Source organism: Callorhinus ursinus, unplaced genomic scaffold, assembly GCF_003265705.2.
Source record: "Callorhinus ursinus isolate GAN/ISIS: 27379988/994484 unplaced genomic scaffold, GSC_fseal_2.0 scaffold125, whole genome shotgun sequence".
Classification (NCBI taxonomy): domain Eukaryota; kingdom Metazoa; phylum Chordata; class Mammalia; order Carnivora; family Otariidae; genus Callorhinus; species Callorhinus ursinus.
Genome location: NW_027397187.1, coordinates 834,925 through 860,070, shown reverse-complemented (window position 1 = coordinate 860,070; position 25,146 = coordinate 834,925). Strand labels below are relative to the sequence as shown.

Genomic DNA, 25,146 nt, shown 5'->3' with positions numbered 1-25,146 from the left:
ATCGCCCAACAAATAACCCACCATTTAAACCACGTTAAAAGGTACAATTCAGTGGCATTTGTTCATTCATAGTGTTGGGCAACCATCGCCGCCATCCAGTTCTAGAACATTTCACTACCCCGACGGGGGACCTGCTATCCTTCCCGCTCTTTGAGCAGGGTTTTTTTGTACTTCTCAGAATTGCAACCCAAACTGGAGTCCTGCTCTGAGCCGGGCTCCGGGGAAGGGAAGGCGCTGCCCATGGAGCAGGCTCCCCGGAGATGAAGTGCACAGAAGGGCCTCCCGCAGGAGGTTCGCTCCCCGCCCACCAGCGGCCCGCGCCCCGCCGCGCCGCGCCAGCACCCGCGATCCGCGGACCTCGCAGGGACCGGGCCGGGGCTCGACTTAAGTGCCCACGTCGCGGCAGCTCCGACCAATCGGCGCCCGCTGCGGCCTCCCGGCGCGCTCCCGATAGGGTCTGGCGTCAGTCCGTCGGGGGGGCGGGCCGAAGCGGGGGGGGGGGGGGGGGGAGATCTGACCAATCGGCGCCCGCTACGGCTCGCTGGGCGTTTCCGGTAGGCCCCAGCGCCAGTCAATCAGGCGGGCTCGGGGGCGGGTCCGCAGCGGCGGCGGCGGCTGGGCGGGCGCGCAGTTCCGGGCGCGCGGCGACCGTTGGTGAGTGGAGCCGCGGGGGTCGGGGGTCGGGGGTCGAGGGTCAGCTGGGGGGGGCGGCGGCGGCGGCGGCGGCGGCGGCGGCGGCGGCGGGGCCGGGGCCGGGGCGGCGGGCGCGCGTGGCGCCGGGGAGTCGGGGCCTGCAGATGGGGTGGCCGCCCCGCGGGCCTGAGGGGATTTCTCGGAGCTGGGCCGCCCGGAAACCGAAAGTCGGAGCGGGCCCGGCGCAAGAAAGTTCGCGAACGCCCGCGGGCGTCCACGGCGGCTCCGGCGGGGGGAGGGCCCCGGCCCGGGGTCAGCGCGCCGCACGCTCCCCCGCTCCAGGCGCAGCGGCCAGGAAGCCGCTGGCGGGCCTGTGCGCCCCGACCCCAGCCCCGGCGGGGCTGCTGACCCGTCGGAGGGGGACCGGCCCCCTGCGCGTGCGGGTCACGCCCCGCCCTCGCCCCCTCTGCCCCTGCGGCGCCCGCTGGGCCTGGAGGCCCCTCTGGGTCAGTGGCCTTGCACTTGACCCTTGCACGCGCTGGGGGTTGGGCGCCAAGCCCTGCAGAGGCGAGAGGACAGAGAGTGCCTCGCGGACGTCCGCGTCTTTGCGCGCGGCCACACTCCCCCGTGTCGTTCTGAGCAGCTCACCCGCTGCAGCACCGCCTGTGGCTTTTGACCCCTTACCAGCTGCACCAGCAGCCGCGGGGGAGCAGGGACAGTCAACCCATGTTTTGTACGTCGTGTGTGTTGTGTATCCTCGTCCCCTCAGTCAGCTAGAGGCAAGAAAACGGTAATAAGAAAAGCGTAAGGGACAGAAAGTACCTCTACAGCCCTGGCTGTTAAAAATGTGTGTGTCCGAGCCAAATCCCCGTGGTTCAAGGATCACCTGTACCATGACGGTGCCTGTCCCAGCCCCGTGGCCTCCCGACGCCCGTGAGTACAGGCGGGGCGCCCTGTGTGCCTGCAGGAGCTGCGCGGTGAGGACATGGGGGTGACCTTCGGCACTGGGGTACGATCCTGCAGTGGGGCGACTCCGAACTGTCTGCTCAGGGGTCCGTGGCAGTGGAGAGCCCAGGACAGCAGTGTGCGGGAGAGCAGGCGCCCTCCCTGGAGCCTGGCAGTGTGGGAGGGCCGTGGTGTCTGTCCACGCAGGGGTGGGTTTTACGTGGAAGTCGCAGCCAGCCTCACATCGGTGCAGTACGACTTACGTGCCACAGTATTCACTAAAGCTTGAATCGAAAACAAAACGCTAAGAGTTGCTTAGCTTCAAGCCTTCTGCAAGCCACAGAGGCCCTAAGTGCTTCCAGCGGTGGCTTTTCCACACATCTGGGCAGCCCCTCTCCCTGGGCGCCCGGTTCTCAGAATAAAGCCCAGCCCCCTGAAGCCGTAGCTCCCAAAGGCATGCACTGGGACGTTGGGCACACTGGGCCTCTGTGCAGGTCCTTTTTTTTTTTGGTCATATTTATTTGAGAGGGAGTGAGGGCACTTGAGCATGGGGCACAGGGAGAGAGACTCTCCAGCAGGGCACACGGAGCCTGACACAGGGCTCGATGGATCCCGAGATGACCTGAGCCAAAACCAAGAGTCAGACACCTAACCAACCGTGCCCCCGGGCCCCCCCATGTGCTGGTCCTTTTGCTTGCCGGTGCCTCCTGACATGCCCAGTCTGCGCCACATGTCCTTCCATGCTCTGCGGTGTCGCAGGCCTCTGCGTCCTGTGGCCGCGGTGTGCTGTGTGGTCCCGGCCCGTTAACTGCCTCAGCGTCCTCAGCACCACGCCTAGTGCAGGACGGGAGCCTGTAGAGACGTGCTGCGGCTGTGCGTGCCCCTCGCTCTTGCACACCTTGCTGGCCACCTTGGGGGCTCCGAGGGCAGGGGGCTTTCAGCCAGGGCTTCTCTCTCTGTTGAGTGGTTTTTTAAACTTCCCCGGGGAAATCAGTGTAGACGTCGTTTCTGTGAGGACCTGCAGGAGTAGGTGGCCACGGTGGGACCTGGGGACTGGGGCACAGCTCTCACGGGGCACTTGTTCCAGAGAAGGCATCGTCTCCAAGAAGATGAAGGCCTTTTCACTCTGTGTTTGGAGAATCGGATCCGGGTCCCTCTCTGGCAGCGGGAAATGCCCGCCTGCCCACCCTCCCCCCAGCGTGCTCAGCTCGCTGGCGCGGGTGTCCACGGCAGGACATCGTGAACGTGTGTAGAGCCAAAGGCAAGAAGGTCCAGGAAAGAAAATCCAGAGAAAATGACGCCCGGACCGCACACAGGCCGCCAGGAGTGGGGTGCGCACCTCCATGGTGTTCTGGGGTCCGGCCCGTGCTTGCTGTGCCACTCTCCGTGCGCTGGGCCTGCTCCTTTGTGGGGAGGGCCCTTGAGTCCACAGGGAAGACACGTCACTGTGCCACACAGTGTCCCACCCCTGCACAGAGGGTCTGAGCCTCGGAGGGGGGTGCAAGAGGCAGACTCCGGAAGCCGTCCAGGGTCTGAGCAGGAACAGGCTTGAGGCCACTTTCCCGTCAGGGCTCCAGGGGCAAGTGGAGCTGGTGGTCTTGTGACCTGGTTGTGGTTTAGGAAGGTGAGTACTCAGCAGGGATGGGGGTAGGAGGTAGAATAGGGGGGTACCTCAGAAGGGAAGGCCTGTACACGTTCCAGGATCGGGGTGCCCCGTTTGAAATGGTGTGGAGGAAAGGCTAGATTAATGGGCGTGTAGGAGTCCATGGAGGAGCCGGGAGCCTGGGAAGCCTGGGGCGGCAAGTGCCCCATGCACAGGCCTGGGTCCCAGCCTCCTGGTGCTTAGCTTATTATCCAGAGGAGACAGGCCCGCACAGTGCAGTTTCATGACCGGTGAGAGGGAAGGCCTTGCTGAGAAGCCATGACCCCTTGGACAGGCAGGGTGGCGGGCAGAACCACTGGGAAGCCTTGGAATGTGAGGGTAGAGTAACTGAGTCCCAGCCAAAGGTCCCTCTGGCTGCCGGGAGGACCACAAGAGGCTGTGGCTGTGTATCAGGTCACGGGGGACGGCGGCCAGGGCCCAGCAGTCGCAGTGCAGTCAGATTCCGGGTGTTTGTGGAGGGCGGAGCTGTTCAAGGAGAGTGGATGAGAGAGTGGTCTCAGAGTGTGGCTGGAGCAGCCGATGGGCTGAGCTGGTGGGCTGCCAGCTCTCGGGGCAGGGGGAAGTGCGGGCACTGACAGGTCAGGGAGAGGGGCGGGGGAGCAGGGTGGCCACTTGGGTCAGGCGGAAGAAGGGACAGAGTTGCTGCATCATGACTGACGGATCACCCTGTCCCTGTTGAGAGAGCCCCGGTTTTGAATCATAGACACTCAGTATCAGCATGTAGATCGTGTGAAGACATGTGAGCCAGCACTTCAGACTAGAAACGCTCCCCCACAGTATCTGCTCGCGATGGAAACAAGTTGTTGGGCGTGAAGTTGGTACCAGGCTACTATTTGGCATTATGCTGAGCCTGGAAAAAGATGAACTTAAGTATAAAATTATATATTTTAAACTGGATTTCTAGTTCCGGGCAGGGGGGAGGGGGTTGTCTTGTGCTCCCAGCTGCATGCCGATTGGCCTTCTCGAATATTGCTTCAGTGGGCTTGTTAGGCAGGTGTGTTGGAACTGGGTTGGACCAGGTAAAATCAGGCATGGAATCCCAGTATTGGACAAAACAGAACTGGCTGTCAGTGAGGACATGAATTTGGGAAGTTGAGTCCCTGGCGTTTGGGGTATCACAGGCTGAGGGTTGAACCCCTGTGCCTGCCTGGCGGCTTGATGACGCCCACCCCGGCAGCCAGGTGCTCCCATGTCTCATGTGATGTTAGTTTGGGGACTTACACCACTACCCCATCTCATGCCCCAGGCTGGGACAGTGGTGCCAGCTGCCCTGTGGCCTCCAGCTCAGCCGGTGGTTCCTCGTGGGGACGCCCCTCTCCCTGGGTCCTCCTGCTCTGCACTGACGCAGAACCTGGGCTTGTCAAGGGGCTGGACGCCCCGACTCTAACCCTAACCCTTCCATGTCAGAACCTGGTTTTCAGGTTGCTCTGCCATTTTTAATGTTATGAGACAGGGTTATTTTGGATAAACATGCATGGGTGTACCATAATTAGGGATTTAAAGGCCTTTTTTGACTCTTTGGGGATAGAAATTCCATCTTTTTTTTTTTTTTTTGAAGTTGAGGTATACATGCAGCAAAATGTGCAAATCCCAAGAATACAGCTAGATGAACCTGTGTCGACATATACGGTCATTTCCAGCACCCCAAAAGGCCCCCTCCTGCCTCTTGCAGGCATTGACCCCCTGAATGGGAAATGGCTGTGTTTCTCTACTCACGGTACTTCTGACACCAAATATGTGGTTCCTGGGACCCCCTCCTTGGGTTCAGTGGTTTCTAGAGTGGCTCACAGAACTCCAGCAAACACCAGTTCCTTGAAACAGCCCGATGGCAGAGATGCACAGGGCGAGGTGTGGGACAGGGACGCGGAGCTTCCATGCCCTCCAGCACACCCCTCTCTCAGCACTGTGGAGCTCTGAGCCTCATTCTTCATGAGGTTATGGGGGCTCCGTCATGAAAGCATGGTTGATTAAATTATTGGTCATTGGTGATTAGGTCAATCTCCAGCCCCTCCCCCCTCCCTGGTGGTGGGGGGCAGATGTGGAAGGGGCTTATGAAAAACAGAGAGGCTTCCCTGTCCCCGTGGCTCGGGAAATCCCAGGGGTTTTAGGAGCTTTGTGCTAGGAACAGGGAAGAGGAGCAAGTCTCCAGTGTGTCACAGCCCCATGGCGCCAAAGGGGATTGCTTCCCAGCTTCTGTTATCACAGGCCAGCTTTGTCTGTCCTCAAACTTCAGATAACTGGAACCATTCTGGACATACTGTTTTCTCTCTGGTAGAAATGGTCTTTTAACAAAACACAAATCTGTTGGTTGTACGAAGTGTGTGCATTCACGTCTGAAGCTTGATTTTGGGGAATGAATATGAAATCCAGGACAGGCTGAATGGGAATGCTTGTTCCCACGAATCATTGCAAATGTTTGTAACCAGCTTACCCACGAGAGGATTTGGAAGCTTGACAGGACCAGTAGGGCGTTTTGGTTCTAGGTTGGGGTGCTTCTGACTCCTGAGTCCTTTTCTCCTACATGCAGTATAGCCGGTTGCCCCCCCGCCCCCCCCAGTCCTCGGCGCCTGTGTCTGGTGCTGCTGGCTGCGCTGGTCACCCAGGGAGGCCCCCAGGCCCCATGTAATTCCAGATGGGTGGACGTGTGCAGACCACCTAGAGGTTCAGAAGTTCAGGGCCAGAGACAGGGAAGTCTTCTAGGGTTGGGGCAAGCACCACACCACAGCAGCAGGACTTAGTGTTGATGGCCTTCAAAGTATTACTTTTTTTTTTTTTAACTTTTTTAAATCTATTTGACAGAGAGAGAGCACAAGCAGGGGGAGCAGCAGGCAGAGGGAGAGGGAGAAGCAGGCTCCCCACTGAGCAGAGAGCCCGACGTGGGACTCGATCCCAGGACCCTGGGATCATGACCTGAGCTGAAGGCAGATGCTTAACGACTGAGCCACCCAGGTGTCCCTCAAAGTGTTACATTTGGCACAACACTTTTGAGTCTTTATGATGTCTTTTCGTTACAGTTCTCAAAAGATCAAATGTGTATGAATGAGATTTGAATCACACATTTAAGGACGTAAGCTGGGAACTCCGCAAGCACAGCATGGGCAGTGGCAGGACCTGTGGGCTGGTGCGTGGTGTGGGTGGGCTCCTTGGGCTCTCCAGGGCCACTTCTCCACATTCAGAACAGAAATACCCCCACCGTCAGGGGGGTGCTGTGTCCGGGAGTTGTGACTGCTCAGTAGGCTGTGTTGATGAGGTCATCGAGGCCTGGCTGTGTGTTGCGGCCTTTCACCTTTTCATCACTTGGAAAAAGAGACCATTTGTGTGGTTCTTTTATATCTAACAGGAGTACACGTTGATGGATTAGTAAAATGAGTTCAGTCTGCCACAGGAGTGATCAGTCGGCCAAAAAGATGGGCCTGGTTTCAAGTAGATGGAACATCAATGCCAAAGAATAAAGCCTTGTCTCACAGATGCTGAGGGAAGCTGTTCGGTGAGGTTTTAAGATGAGAAAAGCATCCCTGTAGCCCTTGTGCCCTGTCATGGTGGTGTTGGTTTCTTATTTTGCTTTTTTTCTCTGTCCGTATAAAACAGGACTAAATTTAGCATCCTTTATATGTGATGCTCTTTTTCACTTAATGAGTTGAACATAAGGTAGAGATCTAAAGAGTGTGCCTTTTTTTTCCCACTAGTATTATTTAAAGGTAAAAGTCTCTGTCTAATGTAGTTTATAGAGCAGTGATTTTCAAATCATTGATGGTTCGTGAAATCAATTTGGTAGCGTGACCAGAAAAAAGACAGAATGTGCAGAATGCCTGAGAGTAAGCAGACTTTCACGGGTCCTTTGTTCTAGTCAGTATTTGTGTGTAGCACAAACATGGCTTTGAAAAATGTGGGCTGAGGGCGTCCTCCCTCCTTGGTTGCCCTGGCCAGCACTGTTAGTGCATCCGTGAGCTCTCCAACTTTTGGGTTAGCTTTTCCACCGAAGGCTTTATTAAGTGGCACTTTCTAGTGCCCACATGTCTGTGTCATGAGGGCTCGAAAGAATGAAATCCCCCAGTTGTCAGAGGGACAGATGGATGGTCCAGGGGCCCAGACACGCCCACACGTGCTGACAGTGTGTGGACCAGCGAGAGGGACTCGTGCCATCCTGCTGAGTGGCCGTGGGCACGACCCTCCATCTGTCCAGTGGTTGGAGGAGTAATTGCAGGTTATAAAACTATAACCTGTGTGCTCTGGCATGCCAGCCCAAGCAGGGCCTCACAGATTACAAATCCAGAAGCCTTGACTGAAAGTGGCTTTGCCCAGTAGATAGGAAACAGGGACACACTGTCTGTCGCTGCTTTCTGTGGTGTCCGACCAGCTCAGGACACTGAAGACCGCCTTATGGACATAGGAAAGAGGCACATCATTTCAGAATGTCCTGGTTTGGAAGTTGATGTGCTCCCCATGCACATCCGGGAGAAGACCCAGGGACGTGTTTCCAGGGGCATTTGGGGAAGGAAGCTCTTTGGAGCATTTGCAAAGGGGCCAGGGCGGCTCTGAGTTAATAGTGCTTCATGTTCAGGGGCTGTCGGGGGCTTGTCCTTTTTTAAGGGTTAGCAGTACAGTTGCTTTTGAGATGCTGGACATTGAACAGTGCGTTCCGTGCAAGGTCTCAGAATGCTGTGGAAGCCTCTCTGCCATCCAGCTGTGCGTCCTGGTTGCCTTGCCTTGGGGGCCTTGCCAAGGCCTGGAGGATAGCAGAGGGCAGCTCTCAAGTGAGAGGGACCCTAGTGACGGTGGCCGGGGAGCAGAGCAGTGGTGCCAAGCAGGCTACATGCCTCCTCTCGGGTGACATTGGAGGCCAGTGTGTAGGGTGGCTACCTCTTGGCTACTGCCTCAGACCGAGCACAGCTGGTCAGAATTTCCTGCCGGGCTGATTTGTAGGAAGCTTGGGCTAGACAGGAAGGCACAAGGATCAAGGACTGCGGATGGCCAGTGTTGGCGGGAAGGTGGCATCCTCCGATGCCGGCACACGCTCTGTCCGTGGTAGGCTGGGTGACCTTGAGAACAGCCTGTTGGTCTAGAGGCTTCAGGAGGGCATGCTGGTGCGGCGTGAGCAGGTTGCCCCCTGGCTAAGCCTTGGCTTCCATGCGTGTAGTGGGAACTTGGATTAGATTGTCTCCAACGCTCTCCAGAGTGCTAAAGTCTTGCTTCTCAGATTCTTGACCACCAGTAGCTTGACAACCCAGGCACCTCACCGCCGGGCAAGGGCTGTTTTCCCTAGAGGAGGACCCTGGAGTTGAGGCACCTCTTAGGACTCTCCAGGACGCGTTCTGTGTTCTTCCTTAGGACGTGGCGGTTTGCGGCTCTCATGGCTGCAGCCAGCGTGACCCCTCCCGGCTCCCTAGACTTGTTGCAACCTGGCTTCTCGAAGACCCTCCTGGGGACCAAGCTGGAGGACAAGTACCTGTGCTCGGCCTGCAGGAACATCCTGCGTAGGCCTTTCCAGGCGCAGTGTGGCCACCGCTACTGCTCCTACTGTCTGACCAGCATCCTGAGGTACTGCGCGCGGGTAGCGGGCAGTGGGGCTCGCCTCGGGGCCGTGCTGCCCCGGGAGGCGGCTCCAGGCACGCACGCGTCCGCAGGGGATGTGCTCCGGGTGGTGCTCTCTGACGGCAGAGGTTCGCTGCAAACGAGAGCGTGACGCTAGTGACGGAGGAGGACGGGTTGCACGTGGACTTGGATGTGGGGCTGAAATAAACACGTCACAGTCCGTTCCCGGCTGTTCCTAGTTTGTCACGTGGGCACAAGACCGTTTGCAGTGGATGTGCTACTCCAGATGATGAACACGTCCCCAAGAGCCCACAGCCTTTAGTCTGAGGGCGGGGCCCCGTGGCACATGGAGGGCTGGGGTGGGCGCAGGGAGCCAGCAGCTCCTTCCTGGGGACCTGGCCCCGAGTGGTGGGCCATCAGAGAGCACCTCTGTTCACAGTGGAAGGGATCGACATGATTAGAGGGTTTGGATCTTGTCCCCCATTTTAAAGGTTTTCACCGTGGTACGTCGATGCGTGCTCCTGAGTGATGCGGTGTCAGTCTGGAAGGCGCAGAACTCGGGTGGAGAGTTGCACACAGCGTTCTTTGCAGCGGGTTTGATGGTGGGCCTTTCCCCCTTTCCTCACTAGCTCCGGGCCTCAGAACTGTGCTGCCTGCGTTCACGAGGGCATTTATGAAGAAGGCATTTCCATTTTGGAAAGCGGTTCGGTAAGTGAAAAGTCTTCAAGCAAAAAATGTCAGAATGAACAGAAAATGTTTTGGCGTTTCTTTTAACAACACCGCTGGCTGTGTGGCGCTTGAGCAGCTAGGATGCGGCCCTCCCTGCCACGGTCACGCCGAGAGCTTGGAGCGCTCGCTGGGAGAGAGCGTCTTGGTCCTGGGCCTCAGTCTGGAAGACTTGCAGCACTGATGGCGGGGCAGGGTGGCGGGCAGCTGGGAGGAGGCGGCCTAACCCTAGGAATGCTTTCCTTAGGCTTTCCCAGACAACGCTGCACGCAGGGAGGTGGAGAGCCTGCCGGCCGTTTGTCCCAGCGACGGCTGCACCTGGAAGGGGACTCTTAAAGAGTATGAGGTAGGGGCCCCCTGTGCTGGCACGGCCTCCCAAGCCTGAACCCCGCCCCTAAAATGATCACACGGAGTCTACACGAGCCCGCCAGGGAGCGCCTAGCTGCTCCCCGTAGGTGCACGCAGACTTAGGGGGATCGTGCCTCAGAAGGGGGAGTTACCTCGCTGGGCCCCATTTCCTGCTGGGCGGAATGCTGTAGAGGGTGGCAGACCTCGTGTTCGCCCTGAGGGCACCGCTGCAGCATCTCCCGGAATGTGCAGGAAAGGAGCTTTTTTGGTCGTATGTTTTCAGACAAGGGCTTTCTCATTTTGAATTGTACAGACATTGGAAATTGCGAGAGTAAGCCGCACATTTGGTCTGTGATCACAGAAAGTCACCTGGCCAGTGACAGGGCAGGGGCTGGTGTGCCTATGTTGCCGAGGCCTCTGTCAGCCTCCGGTGGGGGCTTCTGCGTGATTGGCAGCTAGAGGCCAGGCCTACAGCAGGCAGCCTCCATAGCTCACGCATTTGGCCATCCCCTCTTCTTAACTAGCGCATCAGACGGTTAGTGGCACACAAACGTCCTGGTAGCCAGGTGTCCACCAGCAGATGAAGACACAAACCAAATGTGGTCTGTCCACACCATGGAATAGTATTCAGCCATAAAAAGGAAAGAAGGAAACCCTGACATGTGGGTGGACTTTGAGGCCATCATGCTCAGTGAAGTGAGCCCATCCTCGAGGACATGTCCTGTGGGAGTCCGCTCCTGTGAGGGCTAGAGAGGCAGGAAGGGGCAGGGTGGCTGCCCGGACAGGAGGGCGGGAGTGGTGCAGAGTAGCAGGTTGGCCTCTCACAATGGACAGCCCTGTTGGCGAGGCTGGAGGGGCTGTTGGGTGTGGAACCCTGGCTCTCCTAAGCTCAGGCACTCTCCTGCCCCGACCCCAGGATAGCCCCTGCCATGAGGTGGGCGCTGGAGACTGAGTCGTGATAGTGGCGGAGGGCCCGTCGGGGCTGGAAGTGAGACCTGAGCTCCTAGCAGCCTTCCCCCTTCCTGCTCCCGGCCTGTGTGCCGAACTTCCCTCATTCTCTTGACCAACCAGACTTTCTGGTCTTCAGGCTGTAAGCTGTATGTTTCCAGAGGAGCAGCTTGGCCGTGTCTAGGGAGGAGCCTCTGGTGGGGTAGGCTAGGAGATGCACTTTCCTTCCAGTGGGCACCTGAGGCCTAGAAGTGAAGCAGCTCTGGGCTCCCCACGCCCTTTCTGATGCCTTCCTAGGAGTGAGACCCAGAGGCCCCTGGGCTGCATACATGCAGGTGGGAGGTTCTGCTCTGCAGCTGTTACTGCCTGGGGCTGTCCAGAGAGTAGGCCTTGGGTTTGGGGTCTCTCCTGGGAGGGTGGAGAGCCCCAGCAGGCTCTGGGGGTTGGGTGGGTGTAGGAGACCATGGGGGACACAGGGCGTAGACACGGGGAGCTGTGCTGCCTTCTGCAGGGACCCAGAAACCCCCCTGGGGACAGGTGGAATAACCCCCACCTTCCACTCTGGGAGGCTGGTTTCTGCTGCCTCCAGGCCCGTGGTGCGGGCAGGCGGTGGCTTCATGGGTCTCCAGCTGAGGGCCAGGGACCACAGCCAGCCTGTGGGCTCGGCCACAGCCCTGCAGGCATGCAGGCTGGAAAGTCCCTGGCTGGCCCGGAGAGCCCCGGAAAGTCCCTGAGAGGGTGGGTTTGGTCATGTGGGAGGGCGGGCGCTGCTCTGGGACACTAGGCCTGGCCCTTTGGTAAAACCTCTCCCTGGCTGTGAATGTCACAGGCTTGGGCGAGATCAAGGCTTCCGAGCACACCCGCCCGCCACTCCGAGCCAACACGGCTGCCCTTTGGGGTGCTCGAACTCGTGGTGGCATTGTGAAATGCTGGTGCTGTGGCTGAGCTGTTTGGAAAGTCCTGGTTAGCCTTTGAATGTGATTTTCCTTGCGACATGTCTAGTATTTTCTAAGAATGCAATGACTTAAAACTCCGGTTCAGGTCAAAGACATTTGTGGAGCGCCTGCCAAGTGCTGAAGGTGCCCCAGTGCACAGCCCCCGGGCTGCTGCTCTGGGAACGGGCCTAGAGCCTAGAGCCTGTGGCTGGCGGCAGAGGAGGGGGCTGGCTGGCGGGGGGAAGGCTCTCCGGAGAAGGGCCTGGAGAGGAGACCTAGGTGCCCGGAGGCCGCAGTTGAAAGGCAAGGCCGAGCCAGGCATGCTTGGTCACCCCACGCATCCCAGTAAGTTCAGAGTCTACACAGCTCTGTTCGCTGGGACACTTGGTTTGAATTCTGGTTGAATAAATACTGATTTCTCCAAAGTGTGTGCTTCTCTTGGAGCCGACGCGAGGGTGGTCCCTCTGAGCCCATGAGGTGGTGCTGTGTGTCTGCTCAGAGGCGGCCCTGGGGTGACAGGTGTGCAGGTCTCCGATGTCAGACACACCACCGGGGTGGCAGTCCGCAGAGCACTGTGTACCCTTGGCCGCTCTGTGCTGCTTTGGGGCCCCTACGTCGCTCCTGCAGGTATTTTATTGTACGTTCAACAACAGTCCTAATCAAACCCCAGCACCTTGACTATAGGTGCTGTATCTTTGCCGTTTTGTGAGCTGTGACCATCTCTGGGACTCCTCCTTGGTTCACTGTGATTGTTTATCACGTACTTGGTGTGGCCCAGGCGGTGCGGTCCATCTGCCACAGCCCTGGGGGTTCCAGGAGGTTATGCTCTGCTGCAGTGCAAGTGGATCGGGGGGGCTAGGCCGTCCGGCAGGGAGCCCAGCAGGCTGCAGCGACAGCGGAGGAGTGCTCCTCTGCTGGGCCACGGCGTCCGGGGCGTCGTGCGGCAGGGGGTGTCCTGGCCGGCCGGCCTGGTGTGCGTCCTTCGGACAGCAGACCTCGCGTGGCAGCCTGTGGGGTGCCCTGCTGGGCTGCCGTGGGGTCACTGGGGAGGCTTGCTGGGAGTGTGGCATTTGGTCTGGGGTGTGACCCCGTGGGAGGTCAGCGGGCAGGGGTGCCTGCTCCGGGAGCTTGTGGCGTGGGGTCCTGTGAGGAGGTGTGGGCCCCGCGGCCGTGACTCTGCAGTCTCCATGTGGGAAGACTGGCGGGAGTGGCACCGCGCATGGGCTGCGTCTCTCTGGAGCTCACCCATTGCTTCTGCTCCCTCTGCAAGTGCTGGGCTTGGGCGCCTACAGCCAAGCCCGGGGCACGAGATGGAGACACGGCCAGCGTGTTTCCCGCTCGGGAGCAGCACGTCTGAGGCCCTCCCTGCCCCCCTCAAGTGTGCCGCGACCAGGCTCTCCGGGGCAGCCCTGAAGGCCCAGTCCCTCGGGAGGGCATCGCAGCCTGGCTGCCCCTGCCCAGACTTCTGTGGAGATGCTGAGCCCACGGTGGAGGGCCTCCTCCTGCTCTGGGCCAGTCCAGAACTTCTCTCACAGTGACCCCCCCCTCCTTCCGCAGCGGGCTCCACGTTGTCCCCAATGTGCCCTAGTGTGTCCTGCCCAAAACTTAACATGGTGCCGAGTGAGGTCAGCCCGGCACAGAAGGACCAATCCCGTGTGTGAGTGGAAACCCCCGGGAGGCCGGAGGAGTCGGCCCCACAGACGCGGGGGGGGGGGGGGTGGGGGGGGCAGGGTTTAACAGGACAGGGTCCAGTGTGGAAAGATGACCGTGCTCTGGGGACGGACGGAGGGGTCGGTGCACAGCAGTGTGAACACACGGACGCCCTTAAAAGCAGTGAAGATGGTAAAGTTTGTCGTGTGTGTTTTACCACAATAAAAGGCACTTAACAAGAGACAGACCTTGAGCTCCCTGTTCCTCCACCCTGCGCCCCTTTGCAGTTCCCCTTCCTGGCAAACCTGCCATGGACCTGCAGGCTGTGTTGGGTCATGGGCTTCGGGTCCTTCCTGCCGCCACCTTCCCCGGCTTTTCTGCCACCACCTTCCCCGCTCAGGAAAGCCACCACCTGGGGGTTCGGCTGGGTTCCTGCTCCCACCTGCATGTGGTTCTGTGGCTCCAGAAGGGGCAGCCCATGCCCGCCTTCCTCCTGGGTGCTGTCAGCTGGAGGGTCCTGGGCTGGGCCCTGCTTCCCTACGTCGCCACACCCTCTCCGGCCACACCACCGGTGCGGGCTGTCAGCGAGGGTGTTGGCACAAGCAGGTAGGCTCCCAGTCTGGCTGCTGTGGCCTGTCCTGCCAGCACACAGACTCTCGTCACCCCTGGGCCTTTTGTCCACTTAGAAGCGGCCCTGCTCTAGGCCCTCCGCCTGGGGCCTGGGCTCTGTCGCCCCCTGGAGTGCCCTCCCTCTGCTCCTGCCTCTCTCTACCCCACACTGTCCCTGCCCTCTGTGGCCCCCTCACTGTCTGGACAGTGGTCCTGTTGTCCCTGAATGTCACTCTGGAGCATGCCCAGGGAGGGCTGTTTTGGGGTGTCACATGCAACCAGCTCGACCTGAGCGCCACTCGCCTCTGGCCCGGAGCACAGGTATTGCAGTGGATGAGATTCTTGGCACGTGGAGCGGCACCCCTAGCCTGGCACTGTGGGGTTGGTGCAGGGTCCCAGTGGCCCTCGGCAGGGCGGCTGTCTCTGTGCACACGCGGAGCCCAGTGATGCAGCCTGTAGGTTCCCCTGTGCGCTCTGTCAACACTTTTGCTCCCTTTGTTGCCAGAGCTGCCATGAAGGACACTGCCCGTTCATGCTGACCGAGTGCTCGGCATGCAAAGGCCTGGTTCGCCTCGGGGAGAAGGAGCATCACTCGGAGCACGAGTGCCCGGAGAGAAGCCTCAGCTGCAGGCACTGCCGGGCGCCCTGCTGCTGGGCAGACATGAAGGTGAGGGCGCCCTGTGGGCTGTCGCCACGGCGCAGAGCTGACTGCTGCCATCGCGGCTGGTTTGGTGTTTTCGCTGCATGCCGCCAGCCCTTCCCTTGCAGCCACTTAGGTAGAAGGTTCTGGGCGGGGAACTGCGTTGGGTATGAAGGCAAAGCTCAGTTGTTATTTTAGAAAAACGCACACACAGAGCAGCGGTGCAAGGCCCATGCCACCCTCACTCACACGTGTCCGTGTCGGCACTCGCCGGGCTGCTGCGGGCTCCCCACGCTCGGTGCGTGGGTCCCAGGCTTTGTGTCGTTCTCCCTGAAAATCCTTGAGACTGTTTCTGAGCATGTTTGTTTCTGGAGAGCTGTATGTGTTACTGTTACTTCTGAGGCGACTCCCTGCTGTCCCTGACTCACTCGCTGCCCATGTTCGTTGACGTCTGTGAGCATCTGTCCCCACACTGCCCCTCGATGACGTGTCTGCGGGGTCTCTTCATCTTTCATGGTGCTCCGCGGGTGTCTTTCCTTTCCTTTGCTGCTATTTATTAAAGAAGCTGGGCTGCGCTGTCGGCCGACCGCGTCCCCAAGGAGCCCTTGCTGCGTTCCTCAGTCCCCTCGTCTGTAAGCCGTTCAGTGCAGTGGCCTGCCGAGGGCCAGAGTGCATCGGGCCGCCAGGGGTGGCTTCCCGGAGGCGTTCCATCCCCTCGCAGGGCCGTGGTCAGTCCCGCCAGCCTTGCGCCTCGGGGCCAGAGCGGCCATTGGCACCGTTCGTGGCCCAGTTTCAGTTAGGGTGACCCGCAGCAGTGTTCTCCCCGAGTCACCGTTGCTGGCTCGTCCTTCTCGCGTTGCCCTGGAGCTGCCAGACGAAGAGGCGGTTCTCCGAGGCCTCTGAGCGCCTGCAGGACCCACCCCATTGGAGGTCTCAGGGGAACCGCCGCCCCAGAACGAGGCCGTGAGACGGCATGGGTGACCTCGCACACACCCTGGCCCCTGACCGTGTCTTTCAGGCCCACCACGAGATCTGCCCCAAGTTCCCCTTGACTTGCGATGGCTGTGGCAAGAAGAAGATCTCACGGGAGAAAGTAAGTTGTTTGCCGGCGCCTGCAGGGACAGGCGGGTGGGGCACGGTGGCGGGGAGGCGCTCGCGCCGTGGTGCAGGGCTCCGACCTGGCGCCGGAAGGAGAAGCAATGGCTTGTGGCGAGAGGGTTAGGTCACCTGGGTGTTGCTTTTTTGTGACACTTCCGGAGGTGGAAATGACCCAGCCTGAAGTCACACGTGCCTGAGACCCTGGCCCAGAGCCTGCCCACTCACTGCCTTTCATCCAGAACACTTTGGTGGCCGCGGTGGGACTCTGCTCCTTTTTTTTTTTTTTTAATTTTGTTTGGGAGAGAGCATGAGCCCGCAAGCAGAGTGGGGTGAGGGACAGAGAGGGAGAGGTACAAGCAGACTGCGCACTGAGCGGGGAGCCCGACGCGGGGCTCGATCTCACGACCCTGAGGTCATGACCTGAGCTGAAACCAAGAGTCATTGAGACCCCAGGCGCCCCTCATGTTCCATTTTAAGAGAAAGTACGTCGTGGGTTCATACTGGTGGTTGTGGTTACGATTTTTGCCTGGTGTCCGTGTTTGTAGCTCTTCCTGCTGCAGGGCATGGTGGTAGGTGCTGCCCCCCCAGACGCAGCCCCACCGCTCCCCACGCCAGTCCTTGATTGTGTGCTGGCGGCCTGTCTCTGGCTCCTTCTGCTCTTGCGGAACGCGCGGTCAGGCTGCTGCGTCTTGGCGGTCCTGGGAGGCAGTCTCTCGGTGGTAAGCTAGCTGCCGTTCGTCTCTCTGCTTTCAAGTCTCTTAAGATTGCCCTTCTGGAGCAAGTTGTCTTGTAGTTTTGTAAAATGGTTGTGTGGGTCCAGAGTGAAAACCGGGGACAGTGTGCTGACGGGTCGGAGTGCTGGTCCCAGCCCCACCAGCAGGTGTGGTGACACCCTTGGGGGCTCGCCAGGTAATGCCTGAGAAAGACTGTCCCGGGAGGTTCAGTGTGCGTCTCTCAAATCACGAATCCGTTGGGGCTTTTCGCTTAGGGCTCACCTGTGTTTCTCTTACTGGGGACCGGGGACCACTGGGGCCTCCTGCCCATTTCTTGTGGTGGGGAGAGAATCTTAGTCCTTCTTTTCTCTGTTTTTTTTGAACTCTAAGTGTTGGGTAGCTTGCGTTACAGTCCCTTGTCCTTTAGTTTAATGTTTTGCCTGTGTTTCCATTTGGCGTTAGTAGCTCTGATTGTCATTCCAGGGCCCTGGCGGACAGAGGCAAGAGGGACCTCTCTCAAGTGGTCCTGTGGCTGCCCCTTGCCCTCGCGCACTTCTGAGAGCAGTCATCCACCTTTGTCTTTGCCGGCAGAAGGGGCTGCTGGGTCAGCGCCCAGCGCGTGTGTAGTTCCCTCTCCGGGTTCTGCATCTATTCTGTGGGGCTCTGTGTGGTCGTGCGCCAGTACCACGCTGGGTCAGTGGTGGGTGTCTGACCCCTGGTCAGGCTGGCCCCTCCTTTTGCTCCCAAGGCCCTGGGGCCTCGGGCACCACATGTCTTATGAGCGGAGAGTCCGGGGCGCAGAGGCCCGAGCATGGGATGGGGTGTCTGCAGGTGTTCTGAGACATTGGCCCACAGTGTGAGTCCCTCAGCCTGCACCCACCTCCCTTTATTGACACCTGCAAGCTGCGTGTGCACGTACGTGTGCGTGTGCGCTTATGCACCTCTGGCTCTGGAATGGGGTTGTCAGGTTTTGTTCAGCGTGAGTCTAAAGCGTGCACAGGTGGGGAAGAGAGAGTACGGGCACTTAGAGCATCTGTGTTCTTCTAGTTCCAGGACCACGTCAGGGCATGCGGCAAGTGCCGAGTCCCGTGCAGGTTCCACGTCGTCGGCTGCCCCGAGATGGTGAGTCCCACTGGCCGTGGGTCCGCTGGGGCTGGTCCTCATGGGAGCTCCCTGTTTCCTGAGGGGGGCCCCGCGGGAGCGTGCCGTGCACCCTCTTCCCGAATGCAGTCCTTGCTCGGCCTCCAGCCCGGCCTCCTGGTTTCCCTCCCACTTCCCCTGCTGCTTCCTCGGCCCGCAGGTATCCCTGCCTCAGCCCGGGCTCTGCTCCGCCCGCTCGTCCTCCTGGTGCTCTCACGGGGCCCCAGCTCTGACCACCCCTCTCTGCTGAAAGTGCCCAGTGCCTTGTACCTCCCTGATAACCTGGTGAGCGTCTCAGGCCTCAGCTGCACACCGGGCGCCCCCCGCCCAGTCCTCCCACCTGCCCGAAACGAGCCCCTCATGTCGCCCAGCTGTTCCAGCCGAGGCCCAGCAGTCACTGTGGGCCCTCCCCTTGTCTCCGGTACTGTGTCCTGTCCACCCGGAGACCCATGGCTGCTGCAGACGGTCCCAGACCCCACCTGCCTCCCCTGCCTCCGTGGCCTGTGTGGCCCTGGCCGCCCCTGACCTCATCTCGGGGCTGGTCACTGGCCTGGCTGTCCGTGCGCACACTGACCTGTCCCACCTCAGGACCTCGACCTGTGGGCTTCTGTGCAGCTCGTTCAGGCCTCTGTCCATGTGGCCTCTACCTTTCTTTCCCCGACTCTGTTCTGTGCCCCAAGGGGCGTGGGAGTGTGCAGCCCCCTGGCTCTCTGAGCCCTGGGGCACGGCTGGCGCCCCGCCGATTGCAAACACCCTGGCAGCATTCCGATGGCGGTAATCCTGGCGGTGCTGTCACCTGGGGCCTTGACACCTGGTCTCAGGTGCCATCCACAGGGATGGTTCCTTCCACCTTTGCTTCTCTGTGTTTGGTGACGCGGTGCTGGTGCCGTCGCACACAGGCCCGGGCCCCCACCGGGGCCCCACCGGAGTGTGGGCCTGGGGTGCGGCAGCCGCGGCCTTTCTAGCGGTCAGTGTCCGACGCGTCCCGAGGGTGGTTCCACCTGAGGCCTGACGTTGACTCTGACCGCAGGTCCCCAGCCCCATGTTACGCACACACTGCCCCCACGCCCGCCCCCGGACTGGCAGGGGGCCTCCTGTCCCAGCACCACCGGGGAGCTGCTCTCTGGGCACTGTGCCTCCTGGGGTTCATTTGTTTCTTTCCGCTTTTTGATATTTTGAGAATGTCTTAACATTTTTATTTCTATTTTTAAAAATATTTATTTGTTTATCTGAGAGAGAGAGAGTGTGTGTGCAGGCATGGGTCAGTGGCAAGGGGCAAAGGGAGAGACTCTCAAACAGACTCCAAGCTGAGCGCAGAGCCTGACGCAGGACTTGATCTCATAACCCTGAGATCGTGACCTGAGCCGAAACCCAAGAGTCAGACCTTAACCACCTGAGCCACCCAGACACCCCTGAGAGTGTGTAACATTTTAAAATCTGGGGGCACCTGGGTGGCTCAGCCGTTAAGCGTCTGCCTTCGGCTCAGGTCATGATCTCAGGGTCCTGGGATCGAGCCCCGCATCGGGCTCCCTGCTCCGCGGGAAGCCTGCTTCTCCCTCTCCCTCTGCCTCTCTGCCCTCCCTCCCTCTCTCCGTGTCTCTCTTTCAAACAAATACAATCTTAAAAAAAATTATTTTTATTTGTTGTGAAGTTTTAGAAGAAATTTGGCTGTAAAGTCAGAACTGTATGATAAAGAATATTTGAAGAAGGTTAGCTTTACTGGTCTCCCCCGCTCTCCTTGGGCAACTTTTAAATGTTCTTCCCGGTCATTTTTCAAATACAAGTAGAGAAGTCACCAGGAAGGCTTGTATTTTTGGAAGATACTGACTCCAGGTAGTGACGGGACATGCCGGCAAGTGAATGATAGGGAGGTGTCACAGCGCTGACCCGCCTTGCAGCAGGCCCGCAGGGCCCTGGGTCAGGCTGAGCCCCCTGTCTCCTGTCTGCAGGTGGAGAGCGAGAAGCAGCAGCAGCACGAGGCCCAGTGGCTCCGAGAGCACTTGGCCATGCTGCTGGGCGGCCTCCTGGAGGCCAAGCACCTCTCAGGAGCAGGTGGCCACTTCCTGGGCCAGAGCGAGGTGGGGGGCTGGGAGGCCAGCACACTGTACCCCGAGCTGGAGCTCTCCAAGGCCGCGGAGCTGCGGCAGCGGTGTGAGGCCCTGGAGAGGAAGACGGCCACCTTCGAGAACATTGTCTGCGTCCTGAACCGGGAGGTGGAGAGGGTGGCCGTGACCGCTGAGGCCTGCGGCCGGCAGCACCGGCTGGACCAGGACAGGATCGGGGCCCTGAGTAACAAGGTCTGGGCCTGGGGCACACGGGGCTAGTCTGGGCGGGTCCCAGGGCATCACGGGGCCTCGGAGCTGCGATCTTAAGGACCGCACCTCGATTTCTAGCACAGAGCCCCTCTCTGAGCCCTGCTCACTGACTGCCTGATGTGGGGGTCCTAGTGGTCGCTCTGAGATTGCCTCTTCTCTCTGGCCTGTGGGGGGACAGGCCTCGCGATTGATGTGGGCTCTGTGAGTGTATTGCCTGCACGGAGCTCTTGAGCCCCGGCCATTGGTGGGGTTGGGGGTCTTGTGGGGATGGAGCCCAGTGAAGCCTCAGGGGCACCGGCAGATGCCGTCCTGCCTGAAACTGGTGGGAAGATGGGCGTGGGGGCACTTTGATAAGCACCTTCCTGCGAAAGGCAAGGTGGCCTCAGAGGCACGCTGGGTGGAGGCTCACGGCCCCTCCCACCGGCACCCAGGAGGCGCGCACCCTCACGGGGCTCCCCGTGCCCCCCAGGTGCAGCAGCTGGAGAGGAGCATCGGTCTGAAGGACCTGGCGATGGCCGAGCTGGAGCAGAAGGTCCACGAGATGCAGGCGACCACCTTCGATGGCGTGTTCGTCTGGAAGATCTCCGACTTCGCCAGGAAGCGTCAGGAAGCCGTGGCCGGCCGCACGCCCGCCATCTTCTCCCCAGGTGCTGTTCTGGGATTTGCCCTCAGCGCAGCTGTTGTCTGACATGGTTGTGCCCCCCAGGCTGGAGCCCTCTGCCAGTACGAGTGGCTGCCACGCCTCCCCGATGGGGGAGGCATCCCCACGCCCGCCGCCTCTCCGCTGGGTCTTCAGGGACGGAACCGCGAGCGGGGACTCGGAGTAGAGTCCTGTGCTCTGCCTTGGCCGCAGTCGCTCCGCAGCCCTTCCTGGGGGGGGGCGCCTAGCTGCACGGCCGCCTCTCCCTGCCCGGTCCTCCCCCTGGTGGAGAGTGCCGCATGTGCCCTTTAACAGTGCCCTTGGTGAGGCTGCTGCCATGGTGCATCCCAGGGCGCGGGCTCAGAGGGTGTAGGTCGCTCTCCTGCTGTAGGTTACGGGGCAGGAAGGGGAGTGCGGCCCGTAGGCAGAGCTGCCGTGTGATCTGCCATGTCTCCTGGGGTGGTCGTGGACAGAGCCCATGTTCTGGCTTCCTGGGTGGGGAGCAGGCCGTCTGCTCGGGGCGCCGTCCTCTCTGCACTGGACTCGAGCAGGTGCCTCCTTGCTAGCACGTTCCCCTAGGAGTGGGGGTATCCCTGATGATGGGAATTTCTTCTGAGTTTATCTCTGACAAAACCTGACTGAGAAGAGGGCTGCAGGCCGGGGGTCAGGCGTGCGCCCCAGCTGGAGCCGCCCTGCCAGAGCAGGGCCGTGTCTGGGGAGCTGAGGGACCGTGGTTTCTGGGGGCTCGAGCAGGAAGGCAGGGAGGTCTGCTCCTGGGGACGGCCTGGCTCTCGTCAGGTCTTGGCTCCCACGTGTCTCTGTGCACCCTGCTGGGGGTTGGCAGTGTCACCTCCAGCTTGTCCCACCTTGTCACCCACTGTTGCCTCCTCCAGGCCGTGCTCAGGTCTGACCACAGTCCTTTGGCCCAGAGCCCGAGCCACCGCTGAGCTTCACAGCTGGTTCACGTGTGGCCACTTGGGGCTTGCGTTCAGGGTTCTTAGAAAGGCTTTCCCTAATGAATTATTTTTCCTTTGGGGCACTTGTCTTCACTAGGAACTGAGTCTGCACACTTTGAGGAAAAGTATGTGCCCCCAGACCTGGGCATTCTCTCTGTGTTTGTGTTTCTTGGGGGAGCCCTCGGCGTGGCTTCACCAGCGCCCCTCCCCCCCCGCAGCCTTCTACACAAGCAGGTATGGTTACAAGATGTGTCTGCGCATCTACCTGAACGGAGACGGCACCGGGCGCGGGACACACCTCTCTCTCTTCTTTGTGGTGATGAAGGGCCCCAACGACGCCCTCCTGCGGTGGCCCTTCAACCAAAAGGTGCGTGAGGCCGTCCCAGTGGCTGTCCCGGGGGCCCCGTGGGGTGGGGAGCTTGTCAGGACGGGCCCTCGGGCTCCAGATGGGTCTGTCCCTGCAGTGGAGCTCGGGCACCACCCAGTCGACTCCCTGGCTTCACGGCCCCTCGGGGCTAGCGGTTAAAGATGCCGCCTCGGAGTCGGTTCCCAAGGAGGGAGTCCGGCTGGAGAGCCTGCGCCTGCAGGTGTTAGGGAACACTCTGAGAACCGGAGCCTGCCCTTGGTGGAGGGCTTGGAGGTGCCCGCGCCATCGTCCTCTCCCCCCACCACGCTGGGCCGGCTCCGGGCTTTCTGGTCGGGGGGGGGCAGCACAGGGCGCGGTCCCTTCGGGGGGGCAGCGGGGGCTCTGCGAGCTCTTTGGTATGAGAGCCTGTGTCCTGTGAACGTGAGCAAGCGCGGCACCAACCAGTGCAGCTCCGCGGTGTTAACTGCAGCCTCAGACCCCGGGTGCTGATGGACGGAAAGTGCCGGAGTGGGCACCGGTCACCCAGACGGGGGTTGGAGCTGAGCGGGGCCGTGGCTCAGAGCGGCGCCCCTCCCCGGCTGCTCTCCCCCAGGTGACCCTGATGCTGCTTGACCAGAACGGCCGGGAGCACGTGATCGACGCCTTCAGACCCGACGTGACCTCGTCCTCTTTCCAGAGGCCCGTCAGTGACATGAACATCGCCAGCGGCTGCCCGCTCTTCTGCCCCGTCTCCAAGATGGAGGCCAAGAATTCGTACGTGCGTGATGACGCCATCTTCATCAAGGCCATTGTGGACCTGACGGGGCTCTAGCCGCCTCCCACCAGGGTCAGGGGTCGGGGGTCAGGAATAGCTGGGCCTGACGGCTTGGTGAGGGGCCACCACCCTGGGCCTGAGCCTCGTGGTGGGTGGGCACCTGCCACGTTTGTGTCCTGCTGGGAAGGGGCCACCTCCTGGGAGAGGCCGCTCAGCCCGGGCCACGTGGGGTGGGCTGCAGGCCCGTCAGTATCTGCCGGCGGGCCGTCCGTGCGGGCGCTCGGGGCAAGGTGAGCAGAGGGGCAGGGTGAGCTGGTACCTTGGGCCGCCCTTTGGCCTGGACAGGAGGGACGTTCTCCGGCCTGGCCACTGCTCTGAGGAGAGGTCCTGCTGTGCAGGCCCGGCCAGGCCACGGGCAGGGAGGGCACTCTGTGTCCTCGGGACATCCTGTCGGCTGCCCCCGTGGCGAGTGTGGGGTGCACAGTGGGCCCTGCTGCAAGACGGGGTGGGTTAGCTGCCCCGTCGGGCTGTGGAGAAGTCGTTATTAAACTGTTAAATCTCTGTGGAGAGTGGTGTCCATTTGCTTCTGGCCTTGGTGGCGGTAACCCTCATAGGGGCTTCCCGGCTCTCTGCCCTCCCTTGGCCCCCTCCCCACAAGTTACCAGGTCCCCGAGCAGTTACGTGGGTTCCCTGACACCGCAGGCTCGCTCCTGCTATTTTTTCTGGAATGTTCTTCGCCAGCTAGTTCTTCCTCCCTCAGGCCTCCCCAGGGGCTGCCTCAAGAGCAGGTCCACGTGTGTCCCCGCCGTTCCCCGCGGGGACCTCTGGTGCTGGAAGGGCGGCCAGTAGATTCTTCTGCATTTGCCTCCCCTGAACCAGGACTTGTCCAGGCGCCAGGCATTTCCTCCCACTGGCGGCCAGTAATTCTGGCGCCCTGACCACAGGCCTGAACCTCCGTGAGACCTGGGTCAGGGCCTCAGCCCTGGGCGGTGCGGGACTGGGGCAGACTCGGGGGTCCTGGCCAGTGGCCGTCTGCACCGCGCTGCTGGTGGCCCCTCGTTTGTTCTCAGAACTGCCTGGTTCTAGAGGGCCAGGCGGGGGGCTGCCCAGGTGTCTTTGTAGAGAACCCACGACACATTTGACTTCCCCTGACACCGTGACTCACTTCTCTGGGTCGAGAGTTGACGTGATAGAAAAGCACTGAGAAGAAAGAAACGAGCCCTAGGACGCGTGCTGTCGTGTAAGAGAAACGCAGCAGAGAAGTGAAGCCCTTCCGGCCCTCCCCTCCCCGCTCTCCAGAGCGCCGTCCTCACGACTTGCTGCTTTCCTGCGTTTCCACAAATGAGACCACAGCGGGAAGCCTCGCGCTGAGCTGGTGCCAAGTTGACTGCGCCCGCTTGTCACCCCTGCCTCCGAGCTGCAGGGCACAGACTGCCCGCGCCGGGCTCCTGACCTGGGTGCAGCCCGCCCTTGTCCACCTGCCTCCTGGGTTGTCGGTCTTGTTTTCCTACTGTCGGCGAGACTGGTCCTTGATTGTGTCTTTGAAGTGTGTGAGCGTACGGGAACCTAAAACATAAATATGATGAGTTGGGTAATACGTTCCTGTGGATTGTGCCGTTGACCACTTGTGCACGAAGTGCTAAGTCTCCCCAAGAAAATACTTTTGTGTTTTTTTCTGATGGTTTTAAAGCTTTATTTTCAACACATTGGGCTTTTACTTTTGGAATTTGTATATGATGTGTGTGTGTGTGTGTGTGTGTGTGTGTGTGTGCGCATTTTGTTTTCCATTAGGTCAGTCGGGGTAAACCAAGAACGTTAGTGAATTTATTTCCTTTTCCTGAAAACAGAGCAGTAAAATAAGAGGATTAGAAAAGTTTTTGCCCATGGGGACAGAGCGGGGTGGAGGGCAAGGGCCGAAAGATGTGAACCCATTTTAGAAGGGGGAAGGTGGGTTGGGGGGTGGCCGGCGAGCGGAGGGGGGCCCCGGCGAGGCTGCCTGCCAGTCCTCCCTTGCTCTCCAGGGCAGCTGTATCCCCCCCGGCCCACAGGGCGCCGGGGGTCTGGGTCCAGAGAACTTGCTGGAGAAGTCCTGCAGTGTAGAGGAGGACGGTCAGGCTCCGGAAGAAGCAGGTGGAAGTCTACACCAGAGCCGAGAGCACCGGCCCCCCGCCCTTGCTGAGTGCTGGCTGCTATGGGCAGCCTCTCCTACCGGGAGACCGGGGTCCCCTCAGATAGCATGGGCTCTACAGGCAGACCCGGTGAGAGGTCTGTTCCAGGCCCTTGTCAGCTCCCCGAAGGCAGCGGGCCCCGCCCCTGGCAAGCACAGCCCGCGCTCTGTCCCCGTGGACTCCCTGTTCTGGACGCGCACCCGCATGCGGTCATGCAGCATGGCCTTCACGCCCGGCTTGAGCGGGATGTTTCAGGGCTCCTTTTCTTCCGAGGGCTGAACAAGACTCCAGTTAACGACATTTGTTGGTTTGTCCACGAGTGGACTTACAGGCCGTCTGTCCCCACATTGTCGCGAGCCGTGCTGC

At 60.4% G+C, this 25,146-nt stretch overlaps 1 protein-coding gene across 8 annotated transcripts; it reads left to right on the top strand.

Annotated features, from left to right (window-relative positions):
- Window positions 1-593: 593 nt before the first annotated feature.
- Window positions 594-23,173, top strand: TRAF2 (TNF receptor associated factor 2). Of its 8 annotated transcripts, none has more exons than XM_025864860.2 (12): window positions 594-654; window positions 8,570-8,779; window positions 9,403-9,481; window positions 9,747-9,845; window positions 14,495-14,656; window positions 15,648-15,722; window positions 16,273-16,446; window positions 17,488-17,562; window positions 19,530-19,877; window positions 20,365-20,542; window positions 21,710-21,858; window positions 22,451-23,173. In XM_025864860.2, the coding sequence occupies exons 2-12, from the start codon at window positions 8,592-8,594 to the stop codon at window positions 22,667-22,669; spliced, it is 1,746 nt and encodes a 581-aa protein (XP_025720645.1). In that variant the 5' UTR covers window positions 594-654; window positions 8,570-8,591; the 3' UTR covers window positions 22,670-23,173. The 8 variants fall into 8 exon arrangements, with proteins under 8 accessions (XP_025720645.1, XP_025720646.1, XP_073746147.1 ...); XM_025864861.2 differs by lacking the exon at window positions 594-654 and adding an exon at window positions 1,450-1,566; XM_073890046.1 differs by lacking the exon at window positions 594-654 and adding an exon at window positions 6,229-6,362.
- Window positions 23,174-25,146: the final 1,973 nt, after the last annotated feature.